This window comes from Triturus cristatus, chromosome 1_1, assembly GCF_964204655.1.
Source record: "Triturus cristatus chromosome 1_1, aTriCri1.1, whole genome shotgun sequence".
NCBI lineage: Eukaryota > Metazoa > Chordata > Amphibia > Caudata > Salamandridae > Triturus > Triturus cristatus.
Window position 1 is genome coordinate 72,802,251 of NC_140579.1, and position 22,009 is coordinate 72,824,259.

Genomic DNA, 22,009 nt, shown 5'->3' on the forward strand with positions numbered 1-22,009 from the left:
ATATAATGGAGAGCTCATTATTTTGCAGTTCAGGAAAGGTAGATTAATAGCCTCCTTCATGTTTAACCTTGTACTTTTACATCGATTGCGTAATACAACTTTGTAAGCATGCACTGGTATAAGTAATGTCATGGGCTGCAGACCCAGTAGATTGAGAGATATCCACTACTAGCGAAGCAGTAGGAAAGGCTGATGGATAATCTGCTACGCAAGTCCCACAATCAACCTGACTTGGCATCATCACTTCCAACATAAAGCCGTGGAATGTTCTCAAGGTAAAGAAACATACACCCCATGTGGGTTAATGGAAGCAAATTCTATGTTGGATACCACTGTAAGAAAGGGTGGCATGGATTTCTCTCTGCAAAACTCCTCTCACTCTCCCAGATTTTATGTTTGTGGAAATTCAAACCTGTGCCAGAAAACAGTACAGGAATATTTGCAGAAACTACTGAGTATTTCTCTAACATACTAGGAAACATGTTCCTCTGACCACTGCTGGGACTATGTTATACGTATGTTTGAGCCATTTCCATTTAACTCCTTCAGCGCTCATGACGGAGCCACTCCGTCATGAGCCACGGTTGCCGTGTGCTCATGACGGTGCGGTTCCGTCATGCCGCGGCCGTTGGCGGCCGCTCCGCCCATGCGGCGCTGTTTCCCCGCCTGTGCGGGGGGACAATGCAACTGGGCGGAGTCATGACGGAACCACTCTGTCATGAGCACAGCTCAACCGTGGCTCATGACGGAGTGGCTCCGTCATGAGCACAGCGCCACCGCGCTGCCCCCCCACACCCCTCAGCGCTGCGGCGGAATTCCCGCATATACCACTGAGAAGCAGAAAATGCATGGAATCACACTGTGATGTCACTGTGATGTACAGCCCAACGTAATCCAGACAGTATAACGAGGGATGCTATAGATAGCATTAGTATGGCAGTTTCATGCTCCTTGGTGTTTACTTTCGAGATCTCATAGCCAATACTGCTTAATTCGCTCTGAAAAGGAAGGTAGGTAGACAGCAAGCTAGGCAGACAGAAAGGCAAAATGCTGGCACTCGAGAAGTTCTTTGCAGGGGGTAATGGAACCTTAGCAGCTTTGGCTGAACTTACAGAGTATTTAAAATTGCAAAACAGCTTTGTTATTACTTTGTATAGCTAGTCCTTAGAAATAGTAAAATGTTTAATGCAATTAGTGCATATGAGACCGTTGTTGTCTGTTTAAATGATCTAAACAGGTGCTAATTGGTGTATTGGGTTTCCCTGTTCCTTTGGGTGGTTGCCATTAAAGTAGTGACCCATTGGCCGGCAGACAGTGGGACAGACATGTCCATGCAATGAGTGACCTTCTGTGCTGCTGTCCGAGCAGTAAGACAGAGAAAGAATGGGAGCAGAGCTGTTAACATAACGATAAAGGAGCGCCTTCTGTAGCAGTGAAGGCGCCTTCTCCTTCCACACAGACTGAGGGCAGGGGTTTAGCCCCGGTGCACAGAGGGTTCTGAAAAGATACATATTACCCACCAGCCAGGAGCCCAGGGTGACCAACCGTCCGTAATGGTGGACAGACAATTAGAAGACACACAGCCACAAACTTGCAGAGGCAAACGACTTGGTAGAAGGCAGACAGAGAGATAGGAACTCACAAGTTAACAGAGACAGACAAAAATATACAAAAACAGACATATGTCATTTTCAGACCTACAAATACTTGAAAAACACATTTGTTTAACTTATCGAGTGTTCGAGAAGTTGTTTGTAGGGGGTAATGGAAACCGTGGCTGACTCTGTGCTCTGGTTCTTCAAGGTCTGAGTCTGCTGGCCTGGCACACGACGTTGCTCTCCCAAAAACGCACGAGTCAGACCCTGTAGTGTAAACCGGAAACGAACGACCAAAAGCATGCTCAGCAGGTCCTGGGCACCCTAAAGCTGCTCTTATTGGTCGTGCAGGGGAGCAGCGAGCACTAGGATTGGTTTATGGCTTTCAAGCCAATCCTAGGTAGCTCTGGACAGTGAAAGGCATAACATTAATTGTTTGAAAGCACAACGTCTATGGCTCTTACCTAAAATGATCAAAATTACGGACAAACAGAAGGAACAAGTAAAACAAGTAGAACAAGCGCGCGCGCTGCGCGATGGCAAAAGTAGGCTGGCGCTGGCGAGTGTTGTGCGATGCGGTGCGGGGCTGAAAGCTGGCGACTGCGCGCGCTGGTGAGTGGTGTGCGATGCGGTGCGGCGCTGAAAGCTGCCGGCTGCACGCGTGCACGCTCACGTGCACACAAGCGCTAGGCCAGCCAGCAGCACTTTGAAAACTCAGATAGAAAATGTCTCTCCGAGCAGCGCATGCGCGCTGACTCAGCGAGACCTAAAAAGAACCAGCAGGACTCTTGCTTTCAAGAGACCCTGATGGTGCACATGTGGCAGGCTCTTTGCAGCTCCAATTCATCCACTGCACGGAGCATTTGAAAAGTACCGCTCTGTGAAGGGTGGATCATTTGACAAAGCCAATAGGTCCTCTCTATTTGAGAACTGTTGGCTTTGCCAAAGTTTCTTAGCCATGTTGCAACATGGCTAAAAGTAAAGAAAACAAGCATTTGCAATGCAATAGGTCTCGCATTTGCTAGAGTTTGAGCTATTGGCATTATAAATGACAATGCCTTTTATTGATGTGTTTTGAAAACCTGCAAGCGGTGCGTAAGCACACACTTTGAACTTCTAGTCATTGCTTATGAGAAGTAAGGCTGCCAGTAACAGCGCCTCTTTTACTGCCAACCTTGCTTCTCGTAAGCAAGGACTATAAGTACAAAGTGCGTGTTTACGCACCGCTTGCAGGTTTTCAAAACATAAATAAAAGGCATTGTCATTTACAATGACAATAGCTCAAACTCTTGTAAATGTGAGACCTATTGCATTGCAAATGCTTGTTTATCCTCCCTTCAAGTATTTAATGTATAACTGGTTTCACGACATTAAAAAAAATATTGTAAACGATCAAGTTTCGGCAGTACTGGTAAGTCTAGTCACAGAAATAAATAATATTTTATCTCTCCCTGCATTGTACTGCTTGTTAAACAACTTGGTGGTGTTGATTGTGCCCTAAAATTGGGACAGACAAGTAACTTTTTTTCTGTGCCAGTGATGAATTCGCGCCGATCTTTTATTTTCTTATTCATTCTTTGCCTAAAAAGCAGAAATTGTTAATGTTAAAGTGCGGCATCTTACCGATGTTGAAAAGAAAAAAAAAGATGAATAAAAGAAATATTTAAAGTTAAAGCACGACGTTTCAGCGCTCTTAAAAAAATGCATTTGTGAAGGCGCTCGACGCACAGTGATAGGTTTGATGACAACGGAGCGCCAGCAAGCTCTTTAAACAAGGAGGGAGGGGGAAAGTGGGGGGGGGTGAGAGCGGGTGATTAGGTAATCTGTGGGCAAGCTAGCAGTGCTAGTGCTTAGAGTGGTGTCTGATAGTAAAGCAATGTGCTCCCAAAATTAGTAGTGTTCAGGTAAACAAAATGCGGGTGCTCCCTTTAAGAGAGATACAGTAATTTGTACACCGGCCGCCTCTGCTTCAGAAGGAAGAGACTGGAATGTCGCCAAAGTAAATCCCCCACCACTGCCCTCTGTGTTTTAGGGGCAACGCTGGGGCCACTCAGGTCCGATTCAGGTAACTTGAGATGACCAAGTATATTTAAGCTAAAAAGGTGAGATGTGATGCGGGGTTGTCACAGTACTTGTTGCGCATAGCGGAACAATGTACCCGGACTAGCGGTGGTAGTGAGTGATGTAGGAGAGTAGGGTCTGCTTTCTATGTTCACCCCCACTTTTTGCTTTTGCTTTACTGGTTTTCGACTTAGATGTGGCTGTGGGCCTGCTAATCAGACCCACAGCCCTGCTGTTCTCTCTCTAAATTAATACTATGTACTTTAGGTGCATAACCCATTTGGATAGGATCACCTTATTGGCCCCTGTACAGTGTACCCTAGGTACCCAGGGCATAGGTGTACCCTAGGCCTACCAGGGGCTGCAGCATGTATTATGCCACCCCTGGCCTGGCCTTCCATTCTGACACAACTGGCTGATCACTCAGCTGGGGCAAGGTCGTGTAATCACCCCTTGCTTAGGTGTAGTATTCCTATACCTAACTTACATATAGACACATGTGTACCTATCAGTCACTCCTATGGCAGGCCTTGACAATCCTGGAGGCAGAGTGCTTGGTAACATGTGAGATGGTGCTCTAGCATGAGCTGAGCCTGTCTGCAGCTTTCGGAACCTTGTCCTTATAGCTGTTCTATGATATAGCCTACCATATATTTAAAGTGCCTTATAATCTTAGACGGTTATGGTAACTATGGTTTGGCTTTATCAAAACATGTCGTGTAAGGTGTCTAACACTAGGGAATAATACCCCCATGCCATTTCTGGACATGAGAATATTATTCCCCCCTTCTAGAGGGAAAGACATGTTAAAATCATACTTCAACTGTTAGCCTCTGACCAAAGCCTCAGCATCACAAAATGGATGCTGCTGCCACGACACAAGTCTGACCTCCTGCAGCTGGGAGTGATCCCAGCCAGGGAGGCCTGGACAATAGGTTTCCTGCTTGGGGAGGTGCTAGCACCTCCCCAGACAGCCTTTAGTGTATTGGGGCAGGGTGGGCTGAAAGGAATGAGACATGCCTGGGGCACACAAGGTGTTCCTTGCATAGTCCAGTTCAAACCGGCGCTGGGGCACTCCAGCCCCAGCTCTGGTGCGAAACTGGACAAAGGGAAGTGGGTGTAACCACCCCCTCCCAGGTCCCACCCATAAGGCGTGACCTAGCAGGTATCCCAGCCCCCCAGATTAGTATAAGAGTGGGAGTTGGGCCTCAAGAGATTAGATTATCCTGAACCTGCAAAACTGAATAGAAACTCTGGACCTTCGACATTCGACGAAAGAAGAAGACTGAAGAATCTCCCTTGTAGCCAAGGAGTGGCTACCCTGTGCAAACAGGCACCATCAAGAGACTACCCTTTGCTTTGCGACCGTTCTACGAGGAACCGACTGCAGAGCCCGACCAGAGCCTTGACTTCCAGACTTCTCCGACCCTCATCCACATCTGCAGCAGAGCTGAGATCCGTGGAGGCGACGAGCGACGTGGGACCGGCTACCTGGGAAAAGTGGCTAGTAACTTACAGCGCAGCTTCTGAGGTACCCTCGAAGTTGTGCACCGGGGATTGAGAAGCCCCAACCCCAAGCACCATCTGCACCGAAGACCAGCCCCCCACACTCCACGAGTCCTGCGTGGGGCCCTTCAGCATTTTCCTGCTTGCCGCGTCTGTCCGGTTGCTTGCCCGCTGGCTAGTGGCCTCTGTGACGACGCACCCTGAAATCTTCTGCGCTGGTTTGGCTCCTCCAGACTGGCTCCCGCTTCTCTGCAAAGAAGAAGCACCCCAGACCTTCCTGGTCTGCACCAGAAGCAAGTCCTTTGTTCTTCGTGGGTTCCGCTTGCCAAGGCTTGGTGAGTCCTAGTCCAACTTCGACGCCGCCGACAGCAAGAGCCTTCGTGGGACAGCTCGCCTCCTGGTCCTGGTCGTCCTCGACGCTTCCTGGTCCTCCTGGCTGCAGCGACAAGCTTCACCTTCACCTGCAACTCTTCACGACATCGCCTGGTTCCTTCCTGGTTCCACGTGGTCACTGGCTAGTGACCTTGACTCTGTCCCTTCTGCTTGCAGGTTTCTTCTCTTCTTGATCCCAGCCTTGGGATCCACCGGACACTCTCCCCTGACTGCCTGTCAGCATCTTTCTTCAGGCATCCATAGGAGTCGACGACGAAAACGACGCATCTTCACCCCTATGCACCCGCAGCCTGTGGGCTAGGTAACTTGGGTACTCCGGTGCTCATCAGGATAGTGACTATCCTAGTGTCTAGTTTTCAAGTCTCAACTTCCTAGCTACTCCGGAAGTGTCCCAAATCTACCGTTTTCTAAACTGTACTATTGCTATTGACTTTTACGCATTACGCGTGAGTGTTTCCACTCTGCACACGAATCCCGTGGGCCTCCCACTTCCTAACTAACGCTAGTGTAGTGTAGCCCCAGCGATTCCCTAGGCCTAGGCCTATTCTATTTCCGTGACAGTGGTTCTTATACCACTTATTTAGTATATGGTTTGCGTGGCCCCTAGGGCCTAACTGTATTACTTACCTGTGTGACTTAATGTATGCATAAATAAGACTGTGTTGTACTTACCTCTAATCTCATAAAGAGTGCTGAGGGTTTGCTTAGAATAAATACACTTTATTTTATATATATATATCTGTTGTGGTGTCCTTTCATTTGGTATTCAAGGGATTATATATGGTATCACAGCTGGCTTCACATGCCATTCAGAGTTTAGCCTAAGACTGCTCTTGTCCATGCTACCACTAGGATAGCTGGTCTATAAGGTTGACTTTACAACCAATCACCATAAGGGTATTTGGACTGATATAAGGTGTACACTATAACTAGTGACATCATACATCAGGCCAACTTCTCACATTGGTGGCAGCGGTGGGATCTGAGCTTGCTGTTGTAATACCATTGTAATCCTGAGATACTAAATTGAAAGATCACACAGATATTGTCTAGGTACATATAACATAGATTATTATACTTAAGTCCTACTGGACTTTGTAGTTGTAGGTTGAAGGGAGTAACACACCCTGACTACAACTACTAGAAAGGTTTAGTAGATACAACTAGTGTAGGTAGGTGCACACACCACACCCTCACTAGATCATGTCTCTGAGAGTAGATCAAGTAGATGCTCTCTCAGGAGGATCAGGTCTGCAAAAGATCCCCTATAGATATGATACCTTAACATTCCAGGAGATGAGACACTTGTGTACCTCCAGAGGAATAAAACAGGGTGCAAACCCTACCCTCCTTCAGTTAAGACAACTCCTAGAGGAGTATGATGCTCATAAGGCATCTCAGGCAGGTGCCCTAGGCACAGAGGAGGGTCTACCCACCACAGAGGAGTGAGATGGGGCTTCAGATGGGGAGGTAGACAGCCAGAGCCAAGTAAGGAGACTTAGCCAGGCTAACTTAAGTTTACATGGGAGTTTGCATGGGGTCCCCCCATACAGACCCACAAGTAGGCATTCACAGAGAAGCAGGAGGGACAGATCCCCTTCAAGGGAATCCATCCACTCCCATGTCTCTAGCATCTCTAATGCTTCCTCTCACAGGGGAATGACTTCACCTGAGAGAAAGGAGCATGCAGCCAGAATGAGGGAGGCTAATCTGAGGATTCAGAGGGAAGAACTTGCCCTTGCCAAAGAGAAGCTTGCTCTGGCTAGAGAGCAAAAGTTAAGTGGGTTAGAACCCACTGGTGGCAGCAACATTCCTAGAGATAGAGACAGGCACTATGATAATAGAAACCTGAGCAAGATTGTCCCTCCCTACAAGTGTGGGGATGACATCCACAAATGGATAACTGCTTTGGAGAGAGCTTGCAAAGTACAGCAGGTACCCCAAAGTCAGTGGGCAGCTATCTTGTGGCTCTCCTTCTCTGAGAAAGGAAGAGACAAGCTCCTCACAGTTAGTGATGAGGATGCAGATAATTACACTGTCCTGAAGAGTGCTCTGATTGATGGGTTTGGCCTAACCACTGAACAATACAGGTTGTTGTTCAGGGATACCCAGAAGACACAGACTCAGGACTGGACTGACTTTGTAGATTGTGCCACTAAGGCTCTGGAAGGCTGGCTAATGGGAAGTAAGGTTAAGGACTATACAGGATTGTATAATTTGATCATGAGAGAGCAAATACTTAACAACTGTCAAAACCAGCTATTGCATCAACACCTGATTGATTCTGATCTGACTTCTCCCCAAGAATTGGGAAAGAAGGCAGATAGATGGGTCAGGACTAGAGTTAAGCAGAAAAACCAGAACCAGGGCGGTGATCAGAAAAAGGCAGACCAGAAGGGTAATGAGCAGAAACAAAAAGACCAGAAGTCTTCACCAGGCCCCCAAAAGGCTCAGGGGGAGGGTGGTTCCAAAAAGGATAAGAAGAAAGATGGCCAAAAGAAACCATGGTGCAACTATTGTAAGTCCAACTCACATTGGTTTAGTGAGTGCACCAAAAAGGATAAGCCCCCAGCCACCATTGCCCCTAAGGCAACTGTACCCCCTAGTTCAGCTGTAAGTGGTGGTTCCCAGCAAAAGGGTGTAGTAGGGTTAACCCTGGGAACTGAGGAGGATTCTGGCCTAGTCAGAGTACCTACTCAGGCTGTTCTGATCTGTGATGGGGACTTAGCTTTGTCCTCTACTGTAGGCCCCAGTAACCTGGGCAAGTACAGACAGACACCTTTTATCAACCAAAGAATGGCTCAGGCCTACAGGGACACTGGAGCTAGTGTCACAATGGTGACACCTGCTTTTGTGGACCCTGGACAGATCATACTAGGTGAGAATTACCTAGTGACTAACGCTAGCAATGCCACTACCTCCCATAGTGTGGCTATTGTTAACTTCTCCTGGGGAGGGGTAACTGGCCTCAAGAAAGTTGTTGTTAGTTCAGACCTTCCTGTAGAGTGTTTACTGGGCAATGATCTTGAAACTTCAGTTTGGTCTGAAGTGGAGTATAGGACCCATGCAGAAATGCTGGGGATAGATGCACATGTCCTTGCTGTGACCAGGTCACAGGCCAAAAAGTGCAACACTGAACAAGTGCTGGATCCTGAAACTATGGACCAGTCACAACCCAAGAGAAAGAGCAGTAGGGTTAAGGCTGTGCCTTCCCCCCTGCCTCAGGTGGTGGATCAGCCCTCCCAGGAGGATGATTCTGAGAGCCCTGAAGGAACTGTCCTAGAAGAACTTGAACCTGATCAGGTTGAGTTTCTTGGGACAAGGGGACCTTCAAGGGCAGATCTGAGGCAGGCTCAATTAGACTGCCCCTCTCTTGAACCCCTCAGACAGCTGGCTGCTGCTGAGGCTGCAGGGAATGCTCAAGGTACCCATAGAGTGTATTGGGATGAAGGGCTACTGTACTCAGAGGCTAGAGACCCCAAGCCTGGTGCATCCAGGAGGTTGGTCATACCACTGAAGTTCAGAGGCTTCCTTCTAACCTTGGCCCATGATATTCCCCTTGCAGGACATTTAGGCCAGAACAAGACTTGGGACAGGCTTGTCCCTCACTTTCACTGGCCCCATATGTCAGAAGATACTAAGGAGTTTTGTCGCTCCTGTGTCACCTGCCAAGCCAGTGGCAAATCAGGTGGCACCACAAAGGCCCCCCTCATACCACTACCTGTGGTGGGGGTCCCCTTTGAAAGAGTGGGCATAGATATTGTAGGACCAATGGACCCACAAACAGCATCTGGGCACAGATTCATACTGGTGATAGTGGACCATGCCACCAGGTACCCAGAAGCAATTCCCCTGAGGACCACAACAGCTCCTGTTGTGGCAAGGGCCCTGCTTGGAGTATTCTCCAGAGTGGGCTTTCCAAAGGAGGTCATTTCTGACAGAGGTGCCAACTTTATGTCAGGATACTTGACTGCAATGTGGAAGGAGTGTGGTGTTAACTATAAGTTCACCACACCCTATCACCCACAGTGCAATGGGCTTGTTGAGAGATTCAACAAGACCCTAAAGGGAATGATAAAAGGATTACCAGACAAGCTTAGGCGAAGATGGGACATCCTTTTACCCTGCCTTCTGTTTGCTTACAGAGAGGTCCCACAAAAGGGGGTTGGCTACAGCCCTTTTGAGCTTTTGTTTGGGCATCCTGTAAGAGGACCCCTGTGTTTGGTGAAGGAAGGATGGGAGAGACCTCTCAGACAACCCAAACTAGACATAGTGGATTATGTACTTGGTCTCCGCTCCAGGATGGCAGAGTATATGAAGAAGGCTTCTAAAAACCTTGAGGCAAGCCAAGAACTCCAAAAAGCTTGGCATGACCAAAAGGCTGTACTGACTGTTTACCAGCCAGGACAGAAAGTGTGGGTGTTGGAGCCAGTGGCCCCAGCAGCACTCCAAGACAAATGGTCTGGACCCCACACTATTGTTGAGAAAAAGGGAGAAGTCACCTACTTGGTGGACCTTGGGACTCTCAGAAGCCCCCACAGGGTGCTTCATGTCAACAGATTGAAGGCATATGTTGACAGGGCAGACATGGGGCTACTCATGGCTACAGATGAGGGGCAGGAGGAAGAGAGTGACCCTCTCCCAGACCTGTTGACTCAGAACCCTGATGATGGCTCAGTTGATGGTGTGGTCTTTTCTGACAGCCTCACTGTCCATCAGCAACAGGACTGCAGACAAGTTCTGCAGGCCTACAGACATATGTTCTCTCTGACCCCAAGTCAGACAAACTGGTGCACCCATGAGGTGGACACTGGTGACAGTCTGCCTGTGAAGAGTAAAATCTACAGGCAACCTGACCATGTCAGGGACTGCATAAAAGTTGAGGTACAAAAGATGTTGGAGCTGGGAGTCATTGAACCTTCAGAGAGCCCTTGGGCTAGTCCTGTAGTCCTTGTGCCAAAACCTCACACCCAAGATGGTAAGAGAGAGATGAGGTTTTGCGTGGATTACAGAGGTCTCAATGCTGTCACTAGGACAGATGCCCACCCAATACCTAGGGCAGATGAGCTCATTGACAGACTGGCAGCTGCTAAGTTTTTGAGCACATTTGACCTAACAGCAGGCTACTGGCAAATCAGACTAGCTGAGAGTGCAAAGGCCAAAACTGCTTTCTCGACCCCAGGAGGACATTATCAATTTGTGGTAATGCCCTTTGGTTTGAAGAATGCACCTGCCACTTTCCAAAGGCTGGTGAATCAAGTCCTTACTGGGTTGGATGATTATTGTGCAGCTTATCTTGATGATATTGCTGTCTTTAGCTCCACCTGGGAGGATCACCTGGTCCACCTGAGGAATGTTTTAGAGGCCCTGCAAAAGGCAGGCCTCACTATCAAGGCCACTAAGTGCCAGATAGGGCAGAGCAAGGTTGTATACCTGGGCCGCCTAGTTGGTGGGGGTCAGGTTCAACCACTGGAGAGCAAGATCCAGACCATAAAGGACTGGGCTCCTCCAACTACCCAGACTCAGGTCAGAGCTTTCTTGGGCCTGACTGGGTACTACAGAAAGTTTGTTAAGAACTATGGGTCCATAGTGACACCACTTAATGACTTGACCTCCAAGAAGATGCCAAAGAAAGTTCAGTGGACAGTAAGCTGTCAAAAAGCATTTGATGACCTGAAGGAGTCCATGTGCAGTGCACCTATTCTGAAAAGTCCAGACTACTCCAAAGAGTTCATTGTCCAGACAGATGCTTCTGAGTTAGGTGTGGGAGCTGTTCTTTCACAACTGAATGTAGATGGTCAAGACCAGCCCATTGCTTTTATAAGTAGAAGGCTGACCCCTAGAGAGAAACGTTGGTCAGCTATTGAGAGGGAGGCCTTTGCTGTGGTTTGGGCCCTGAAGAAGCTGAGGCCATACTTGTTTGGCACTCACTTCAAGATTCAGACAGACCATAAGCCCCTCTTGTGGCTAAATCAGATGAAGGGTGAAAATCCCAAACTTCTTAGGTGGTCCATTTCCCTACAGGGGATGGACTTCACAGTGGAACATAGACCTGGGACTGACCATGCCAATGCAGATGGACTCTCCAGATATTTCCACTTAGAACATGAAGACTCAACTGGTCAAGGTTAGTTTAATGTCCCTAAGTTTGGGGGGGGGGGGTTGTGTAGGAGAGTAGGGTCTGCTTTCTATGTTCACCCCCACTTTTTGCTTTTGCTTTACTGGTTTTCGACTTAGATGTGGCTGTGGGCCTGCTAATCAGACCCACAGCCCTGCTGTTCTCTCTCTAAATTAATACTATGTACTTTAGGTGCATAACCCATTTGGATAGGATCACCTTATTGGCCCCTGTACAGTGTACCCTAGGTACCCAGGGCATAGGTGTACCCTAGGCCTACCAGGGGCTGCAGCATGTATTATGCCACCCCTGGCCTGGCCTTCCATTCTGACACAACTGGCTGATCACTCAGCTGGGGCAAGGTCGTGTAATCACCCCTTGCTTAGGTGTAGTATTCCTATACCTAACTTACATATAGACACATGTGTACCTATCAGTCACTCCTATGGCAGGCCTTGACAATCCTGGAGGCAGAGTGCTTGGTAACATGTGAGATGGTGCTCTAGCATGAGCTGAGCCTGTCTGCAGCTTTCGGAACCTTGTCCTTATAGCTGTTCTATGATATAGCCTACCATATACTTAAAGTGCCTTATAATCTTAGACGGTTATGGTAACTATGGTTTGGCTTTATCAAAACATGTCGTGTAAGGTGTCTAACACTAGGGAATAATACCCCCATGCCATTTCTGGACATGAGAATATTATTCCCCCCTTCTAGAGGGAAAGACATGTTAAAATCATACTTCAACTGTTAGCCTCTGACCAAAGCCTCAGCATCACAAAATGGATGCTGCTGCCACGACACAAGTCTGACCTCCTGCAGCTGGGAGTGATCCCAGCCAGGGAGGCCTGGACAATAGGTTTCCTGCTTGGGGAGGTGCTAGCACCTCCCCAGACAGCCTTTAGTGTATTGGGGCAGGGTGGGCTGAAAGGAATGAGACATGCCTGGGGCACACAAGGTGTTCCTTGCATAGTCCAGTTCAAACCGGCGCTGGGGCACTCCAGCCCCAGCTCTGGTGCGAAACTGGACAAAGGGAAGTGGGTGTAACCACCCCCTCCCAGGTCCCACCCATAAGGCGTGACCTAGCAGGTATCCCAGCCCCCCAGATTAGTATAAGAGTGGGAGTTGGGCCTCAAGAGATTAGATTATCCTGAACCTGCAAAACTGAACAGAAACTCTGGACCTTCGACATTCGACGAAAGAAGAAGACTGAAGAATCTCCCTTGTAGCCAAGGAGTGGCTACCCTGTGCAAACAGGCACCATCAAGAGACTACCCTTTGCTTTGCGACCGTTCTACGAGGAACCGACTGCAGAGCCCGACCAGAGCCTTGACTTCCAGACTTCTCTGACCCTCATCCACATCTGCAGCAGAGCTGAGATCCGTGGAGGCGACGAGCGACGTGGGACCGGCTACCTGGGAAAAGTGGCTAGTAACTTACAGCGCAGCTTCTGAGGTACCCTCGAAGTTGTGCACCGGGGATTGAGAAGCCCCAACCCCAAGCACCATCTGCACCGAAGACCAGCCCCCCACACTCCACGAGTCCTGCGTGGGGCCCTTCAGCATTTTCCTGCTTGCCGCGTCTGTCCGGTTGCTTGCCCGCTGGCTAGTGGCCTCTGTGACGATGCACCCTGAAATCTTCTGCGCTGGTTTGGCTCCTCCAGACTGGCTCCCGCTTCTCTGCAAAGAAGAAGCACCCCAGACCTTCCTGGTCTGCACCAGAAGCAAGTCCTTTGTTCTTCGTGGGTTCCGCTTGCCAAGGCTTGGTGAGTCCTAGTCCAACTTCGACGCCGCCGACAGCAAGAGCCTTCGTGGGACAGCTCGCCTCCTGGTCCTGGTCGTCCTCGACGCTTCCTGGTCCTCCTGGCTGCAGCGACAAGCTTCACCTTCACCTGCAACTCTTCACGACATCGCCTGGTTCCTTCCTGGTTCCACGTGGTCACTGGCTAGTGACCTTGACTCTGTCCCTTCTGCTTGCAGGTTTCTTCTCTTCTTGATCCCAGCCTTGGGATCCACCGGACACTCTCCCCTGACTGCCTGTCAGCATCTTTCTTCAGGCATCCATAGGAGTCGACGACGAAAACGACGCATCTTCACCCCTATGCACCCGCAGCCTGTGGGCTAGGTAACTTGGGTACTCCGGTGCTCATCAGGATAGTGACTATCCTAGTGTCTAGTTTTCAAGTCTCAACTTCCTAGCTACTCCGGAAGTGTCCCAAATCTACCGTTTTCTAAACTGTACTATTGCTATTGACTTTTACGCATTACGCGTGAGTGTTTCCACTCTGCACACGAATCCCGTGGGCCTCCCACTTCCTAACTAACGCTAGTATAGTGTAGCCCCAGCGATTCCCTAGGCCTAGGCCTATTCTATTTCCGTGACAGTGGTTCTTATACCACTTATTTAGTATATGGTTTGCGTGGCCCCTAGGGCCTAACTGTATTACTTACCTGTGTGACTTAATGTATGCATAAATAAGACTGTGTTGTACTTACCTCTAATCTCATAAAGAGTGCTGAGGGTTTGCTTAGAATAAATACACTTTATTTTATATATATATCTGTTGTGGTGTCCTTTCATTTGGTATTCAAGGGATTATATATGGTATCACAGCTGGCTTCACATGCCATTCAGAGTTTAGCCTAAGACTGCTCTTGTCCATGCTACCACTAGGATAGCTGGTCTATAAGGTTGACTTTACAACCAATCACCATAAGGGTATTTGGACTGATATAAGGTGTACACTATAACTAGTGACATCATACATCAGGCCAACTTCTCACAAGTGACATCAAGGAGAACTCTGGTGCCCCCAGCCTCCGCAGTGTGGCGCATGTCTGGATTCAGTTATGGGACAGGGTGGCCCGAGAACGGTGCCAAATGGTGATTGTGGCCCCGCTAGACACCGTATCTGGGGGCATATCAACAACAACCGGCGATAATTATCGCTCAGCGCTGTTAGCGCTAGGATAATTATCGCCGGCTAGCGCCAATTTTTATCGCTGAGATAGCGTGCTATTAGCAACGGTTATCTCATCAGCGATAAAAATCCTAGCGCTAACTGGCTAACGTGAGATTATCGCTGGAAACCCAGCGATAATCTCACGTTAGCTAGTTGATAGGGACTCACAAATTTAGCCATGATATCCACCTTCCATAGGATATCATGGCTAAGGGGCATATCAACAACAACCGGCGATAATTATCGCTGAGCGCACCTAGCTCTCGGATAATTATCGCCGGCGCGCCAATTTTTATCGCTGAAATAGCGTGCTATTAGCAACGCTTATCTCATCAGCGATAAAAATCCTAGCGCTAACTGGCTAATGTGAGATTATCGCTGGGTTTCCAGCGATAATCTCATGTTAGCTAGTTGATGGGGACTCATAAACTTAGCCATGATATCCACCTTCCATAGGATATCATGGCTAAGTCACTCCTGAAGCAGGCGTAAGGAAAGTAGCGATAACAGGTGTTATCGCTACTTTTCCTGACGCTATGCTTCATAGCGTTAGGCTTGCTGATAGGAGAAATGTCGCTTAGCGACATTTCTCCTGTCATGCCAGGTCAGGAACGCCCACTTTGCATCTCATTAGAGATGCAAAGCTGGGCGTTAGGAATCCTGACGCTAAAGCAAGGTTTCACACGTTAGCGTGACCTTGCTGATTAGGAGATAAAATTATCACCGCTTTTCGTCCGAAAACGGCCGCAAAAGCGGCTATAATTTTGTATCGCCTGCTTGTTGATGTGCCCCCTTGTCAGTCCTGAAGCAGGCGTAAGGAAAGTAGCGATAACAGCGGTTATTGCTACTTTTCCTGACGCTATGCTTCATAGCGTTAGGCTTGCTGATAGGAGAAATGTCGCTTAGCGACATTTCTCCTATCATGCCAGGTCAGGAACACCCACTTTGCATCTCATTAGAGATGCAAAGCTGGGCGTTAGGAATTCCTACGCTAATGCAAGGTTTCACGCGTTAGCATGGCCTTGCTAATTAGGCGATAAAATTATCGCCGCTTTTCGGCCGAAAACGGCGATAATTTTTTATCGCCTGCTTGTTGATATGCCCCCTGGTTCCTTGACCAGAGCTGCAGGAGCACATCTCACACTACTGTGGCCTCTAGTGCTGCGGGACGGACTGGCAACATCTCCCCTCTGGTTGATGGCTGCAGCGGCACCTTGGGGACTCCGGATGCAGCGTACTCTCTTGTTGGTGTACTCCAACATGGGAGGAGGCTTCAGCAATGTCAGTGGCGCCCTCAGAAGCAGTGTCACGTGACAAGGGCTGGTTGTTTGTGCTGCAAGATCACCCAGGCACACGAATCAGGGGAATTACGAGCTGTGCAAATGGTTGTGGAAACAGGAGTGCTTGGGCCCCACAGTCAGGCGCGTGGCAATCCCAATACAGTGAGTGCAGTGCATGGCTCAGATGAAGCACCGCACTCAATCTCTTTAAACAAGGAGGGAGGGGGAGAAGGGAGGGGCGAGTGAGAGCGGAGAGCATGGTGGAGGAAACAATGAAGCCATTAACAGCATGACGCTTGTAAAAGGGCGCCGTGCTGATTATGTATGCATGGGTGTGTGTAATGCTCGACCTAATAAGAAGTAGTCCCCAAAATAATATACAAGCACTCACATTGTAGGGAAACTGTAGTTGGTCGGTGCTGCTTCCTACAAAAACGGAAGTGACGTATCCGATCAACAGCCAACAGTAAGCGAGATAAGAAATGCAATGCCAGAATCAACCAATGGCAAGCGACAGGAGAAATTACCCTGATTATTGAGTTTACTATAGGTCTTGCGACAGCGCATGCGCTGTCTACTCGAGACCTAACGAATAGTTTTAAAGCATGCTTAAAGCGTACTTTGAAACCATTGATTTTTTAATTGTTTATTTAGAACAAACACTTGGTAGAGAGTCTGGCCATGCTTAAGGGAATCCTACACGCCACAGCATGTCTTACCCGGGTCCTAAGGAATGTGATCACATCACCTCCATCCTGATAGAACCCCATTGGCTCCCCTTGTCATCCTGCATCATCTTCAAACCCAGATGCATCATTGACAAACCCATCACAATCAGCTCCCCTATTTTTTTCCAGAGAAGCTCACTATTTCTGTTGGTTCTCGGCACAGCCACATCACCATCTGACGGTAAACTAAGAAGTGTACGAATAGACTAAACAAGGCAGCAGGCCTTTTCTATCTGTACACCCAGGCCCTCCTTAATGGACACTATCACAATGCAATAACCATCCACAAACCAGCTTTCTCTCCTATCACTTGTTGACTTCATGGTTGTCTTTGACCCTGTACAGCGCTCCGCTGCCTTTTGGCTAGGCAATACTACATACATACATGCATACATACATACATGCATGCAAAGACTGTGCAACTATGCTGCGTAACACTTATATGGATGGGATAGAGGCTTTTCTCTCAAGAAATTCACAGTGACGGAGCAAATGATCCGCAGGATGTCATGATGACCCCACTAGAGACACAGTGGGCAGGGGCATGTAGAAAGCGGAGAGCTGAAAGAAGAAGTGATGGGTACAAGGTCAGTCTGAGCAGGTCTAGAAAGGTGAGGAGAACAGAAGCTGCGGAAGGGAACGGGAAGGCAGCAGGTAGCAGTAATGTGGAGAAGGAAAGCTTTGTGGTAGTATAGCGGGGAGCAGGGCAGGGAAATGGCATTGTGAGAAGACAGGAAATAGGGGGAATAAATAAAAGGGATACAAAGTAAGTGCTACAAAACAATTAAGGTGGTGCCCAGATGTATTCAAATCATTTACTGGGGTATCTTGTTGGCAGAGGTAGGTACCTTTGACCAAATAGGGACCCTTGCTTCTAGTCAGTGTAAGGGGGTACACTCGTAAAATAACCCCTTGGTATCTTGGCACGAGCAGACAAGCTTATCTCAGAGGCAGTGTGTAAGAATTTGTAAACTCATACAGTAACCCAGTGACAACACTACAAATGGACACCACACAAATTGTAGTATACAAATAAGTATTTTTATATAAACTTAACACAAGACCACAAATGACAAAAATCCACAATACTGTACTTTAGAAATGGTAGGATTAGCTTAATTCAATGTACCCTAGGATGCGTAACGCTATACAACGAAAGTGTTGCAGGGAAGGTGATGCGTCGGTTCCTTACACGCAAGAACGGTGATGCGTCGGGTCCCTACTGATGCGTAGGGGATGCGTCGGGTCTTCTCTGCGAGGGGAGGTGATGCGTCGGTTTCTTACTGCGCTTTCGTGGCGATGCGATCCGCAACGCCGTGATGCGATGAAGATCCGGTGCGATGAAACAAAATGGCGTCTTCTCCTTGATGCGACACAATGCGTGCACGCCCGACGGCCGTGCGGTGACTCAACGATTCTTCTGAGCCGGGACAGGCCCTGCGACACGCTTCCCGGTGATGCGGCAGCGTCTGATGCGACGTCGATCCTCTTCTCCAGTGATGCGAGGCGTTTCGGCAATGATGCGACAACTTCAGCGGTGACACGCTTTCCCAGCGATGCAATGACAACGGCTGCGGCAGCGACACGCTTCTCCGATGATGCGGCAGCGCCTGGTGCGACGGCGATCCTCTTCTCCAGCGATGCGAGGCGCTTTTGCGTTGTGAAGCGACAGCGGCAGTTCGGCGACACGCTTCTTCTTCGTACGTCATGCTTCCAGCTCCTTGCGACATGCAGTCCCTCAGAAAGCCCAACACAACTGCAGGCACTTCCAAATAACTCTTGGGGAGTTGGTGGGTGAAGTCTGTTGTCTCTGAGACTTCAGCAGGAGGCAAGCTCTATCTCAAGCCCTTGGAGATACTTCACAAGTTGAATGAAAGTAGCACAAAGTCCTTTCTCCTCTCTTTGGCAGTCAGGCAACCACTGCAGGCCATTACCTCACGCTTAGGGATAGTCTCTCCTCAATCTCTCTGGTTCCTCTCCTCAGCAAAGGTTTCTTCTTGTTTCCCAAAAGTGATCTAAAGTTCTGGGGTCTGGGTCCCCCTTTTTATACACAGTTTCTCTTTGTTCTCTGAAGGCAGAGAGGCCTTTGCCTAGTCCAAGCCAGTTCTGGTCAGTCCTGGAGCACTCTGTTTATATAACTCCTTCTTTACTTTCACAGTGCAGGTCAGGGACATCAGACGCACCACAGGAGGTGGAGCCAGCATTGTGGAGGGAAGGCACAGCCCTATTCAGGTCCCAGGTGCAACTCCTCCCTCCTATCTGAATGCAGATCTCTCTATTCATCTCTGTGCTGACTCACTCTGTCTCCTGGAATCCCCTAGCCCCTGTCACTCAAACGCAAGACAAGGAATACACAACCTAGCAGAGGCAGGCTTGGATACTTAGACAAGAAAATACCCACTTTCTAAAAGTGGTATTTTCAAACGCAGAATGTTAAAACCAACTTCACTAAAAGATGCATTTTATCATTCTGAGTTCAGGCAAACTAAACTCGAATTTCTACCTAGTTCTCTGAGTCAGTTAGGATTATAAGATGTAATAATCAAACTGCCCATTCTGGCCTATGGGGGACAGGTAGCCTTGCAATAGTGGAAAAAGGCTGTAATTCGCTATTAGGACATGCCACACACATCAGGGCTTGTCCTACCTTATACCTACAATGCACCCTGCCCTTGGGCCTAGCAAAGGGGTGACTAATAGGCAGTAAAGGGAAGGTTTAGGGACTGGCAAGTGGGTGCACTTGCCCGGTCAATATGGCAGTACCAGACTGCACATAGGCTCTGCAATGGCAGATCTGAGACACACTTTTACAGGCTTCTTCTGTGGGTGGCACAACCAGTGCTGCAAGCCCACCAGCAGCATTTGGATTACAAGCCCTGGGCACACTCAGTACACTGTACTAGGGTATGACAAGTAAACCAGACCAACCAATCATGGAATCACTAATCCATACATCAATTTACCATAGGGAGCATATACATTTTAGCACCGATCAGCAGTGGTAAAGTGCCCTGAGTCATAAATCCAACAAAAACAGGTCAGAGAAAATACAGGAGGAAAGCAAAAAGTTCAGGAATGACCATGCCAAAAAGGGCCAAGTCCAACACTTACCATAGCAGAGTTTGCAGGGGTTGGGTGCTGAAAGTGAAAATGTATTCTTTTTGTATGATTGCTTTGTATGTGCTGGAACATGGTGAACTGGTGCGCATTCTTGGAACCAGTTGCTTCAACAGCAGGTCTGCCTTACCTCTCCAAACCTGAGCCTTCCAGTTGAATGTCCAAACGGGTATTTTTGGTGTTATTTATGCATTAATCTCAATCTCCATAGTTCGTTTCCTCTTCTCTGGTTTTCTCTCTCTCTCTCTCTCTCTCTCTCTCTCTCTTCCTCGCATCCTCCCCAACGTGAAGTGCAAGAAACGTGTTTACCATCATGTAGAAAATGGGGTTCCAATAACTGACAAGTCAATCACTCACTCGCTTGCTTCCCCATTCAGCTGCTTGCTCACTCACTCAAACTCGGTCACTCTCTTGCTCACTCAGTCCCATACTCACTCTCTGGTGCACACACACGCACACACACACACACACATTTACTCTCTTGATCACTCTGATCTCTAGATGGACAGGCCTGATAAACAACAACGCTTTCTACTGATGTTACTCAGTAGGCCGTGGGTCCCCTCTGCCTCTGTGAGACCACGCTGAACTATGACCTTCTTTTGATGCAGCTTTTCTTATATTGTTTTTCCCTCCACCCCCATGCTCTCTTTAGGCAACCATTGGTGAGGGGGAAAACTCAGAAACTAGCCGGGTGACTCTCAGTGCGTACCAATCTTTAAGCCAGAGTTACCTCTACATCCAGGCACTCGCCAGCTTGGCGGTGAAGCCTGGCACACTGGCATCCTTTAACCTGAAGCCTGTCACTGCTAAGCCTGAAGCGATCATCTTCCTGTATTATATGGTGAGTCTATGCCTGGGAGCATCTTGATGCTGCTATCATCTCCCCTGGGAGGAGGGTGTTAAAGTTGTCTGATGAAGGCACTTGAGGACAATACTAAAACACACAGATGTTTTGCAGGCTTGCACAAGAGAGTTACTGAGGCTATGCCTTAAATGGGACCAGAGAAAGAAAATTAGGACAGACATCAGAACATGATAGACTTAAGGAGGTTCTAAAATGTCGTCTGTACCCATAGGCGGGCAGATTGCAAAGCCTTTAGCAGCATGTTGAGTCTGTGCATTGGGGTTGCGGTTAACGAGGGCCATAATTCTGTGTAGTGTGGCTCAGTTACCAAATGCTGTAACAATGTCTGTGGATCATTTCCACTGTGGGGCAATAATAGGGGGCTTGTAGACATATTGGGACAAAATACTTGTGCCACGGTAACTGCAGGCACACCTGCTGAGCTTCCTTGCACGTTTCCTCTGGAGCAACCTCCACTACAAAAATTGTCAAAAGAAAGACTGTATTTTTCACCAATTGTCATGAAAATAAATGCATGGTGATTAAGATTATGGTCTGTCGCACTCTCCTTGGTTTATGATGAATAATGTATTGAATACCATGAGCTATTAAACCGTTTTTTCTAAAAAGCTCATAACTAATGAGTGATATCACTGAGTAGGGATTAATATCCCTTTCTTGTAATGAAGGTCTAGGACCACTGTTTTTTGTATCGATGAGCTTCCTTGTCCGGCAGCAACAGCACTGACATGAAGTAATAATATTAAAGGGAGCCCAGAGACCAGGCAGTCTGCCAGGAATAGATATACAAATGTCATTGAACCAGGATGAGCAGGAAAGAAGCAAACAGGCAGAAGTGGATAACGTGCAAGGCAGGGATGGAAACAAAACCAGGACAGGACTAGGAATCTGAGGACCCAAGATCAGTCCCAGTTCTGGTTTGAGAATTCGAAGAATGAGAACCAAAAGAAAATACAGACTTCAAAGTAGGGAGCGGAGGTCTGGGTCTGCAAGGTAAGCGGATAGCCAAAGAGGGGTTGAAGGCATGTGTTTGATGCACCGGTGGAAGGTACTGACACCAATCAAAGCATGTATGCAAACATCCAGCGAGTAGTGGCAGAGTTCTGAAATTGGTCTACAGACCGAGAATTGAAGTAGGAATGCGCTGTTGTGAAATATCTTGTGTAACTTGATGCTAAAGATGGGTAAGGGAAAGCAAAGATCATCTTCTCCAATGGGTAATATACTGGGCCTGTGCCTTGTGAAGGGCTCTTGAAGGCACCATCATGTCTGTCTGGCTGTCGTTCAGGAAGAGCAGAACAGGGCTCTAATGAAGAAAATGGACCCACAGCTCAGTCTGTGATGATAATCTGTTCCAAAAAGTGAGATCTAGAAAATATC

At 48.2% G+C, this 22,009-nt stretch overlaps 1 protein-coding gene across 1 annotated transcript in view; it reads left to right on the plus strand.

The window, feature by feature from the left end:
• The window catches only part of LOC146869469 (complement C4-like), a 520,274-nt gene that overhangs the window by 238,374 nt on the left and 259,891 nt on the right, over positions 1 to 22,009 (plus strand). Inside the window, exon 12 of the mRNA XM_085599862.1 lies at positions 20,417 to 20,605. Coding sequence (XP_085455988.1) covers positions 20,417 to 20,605 — 189 coding nt within the window. The remainder of the gene's footprint in view (positions 1 to 20,416; positions 20,606 to 22,009) is intronic.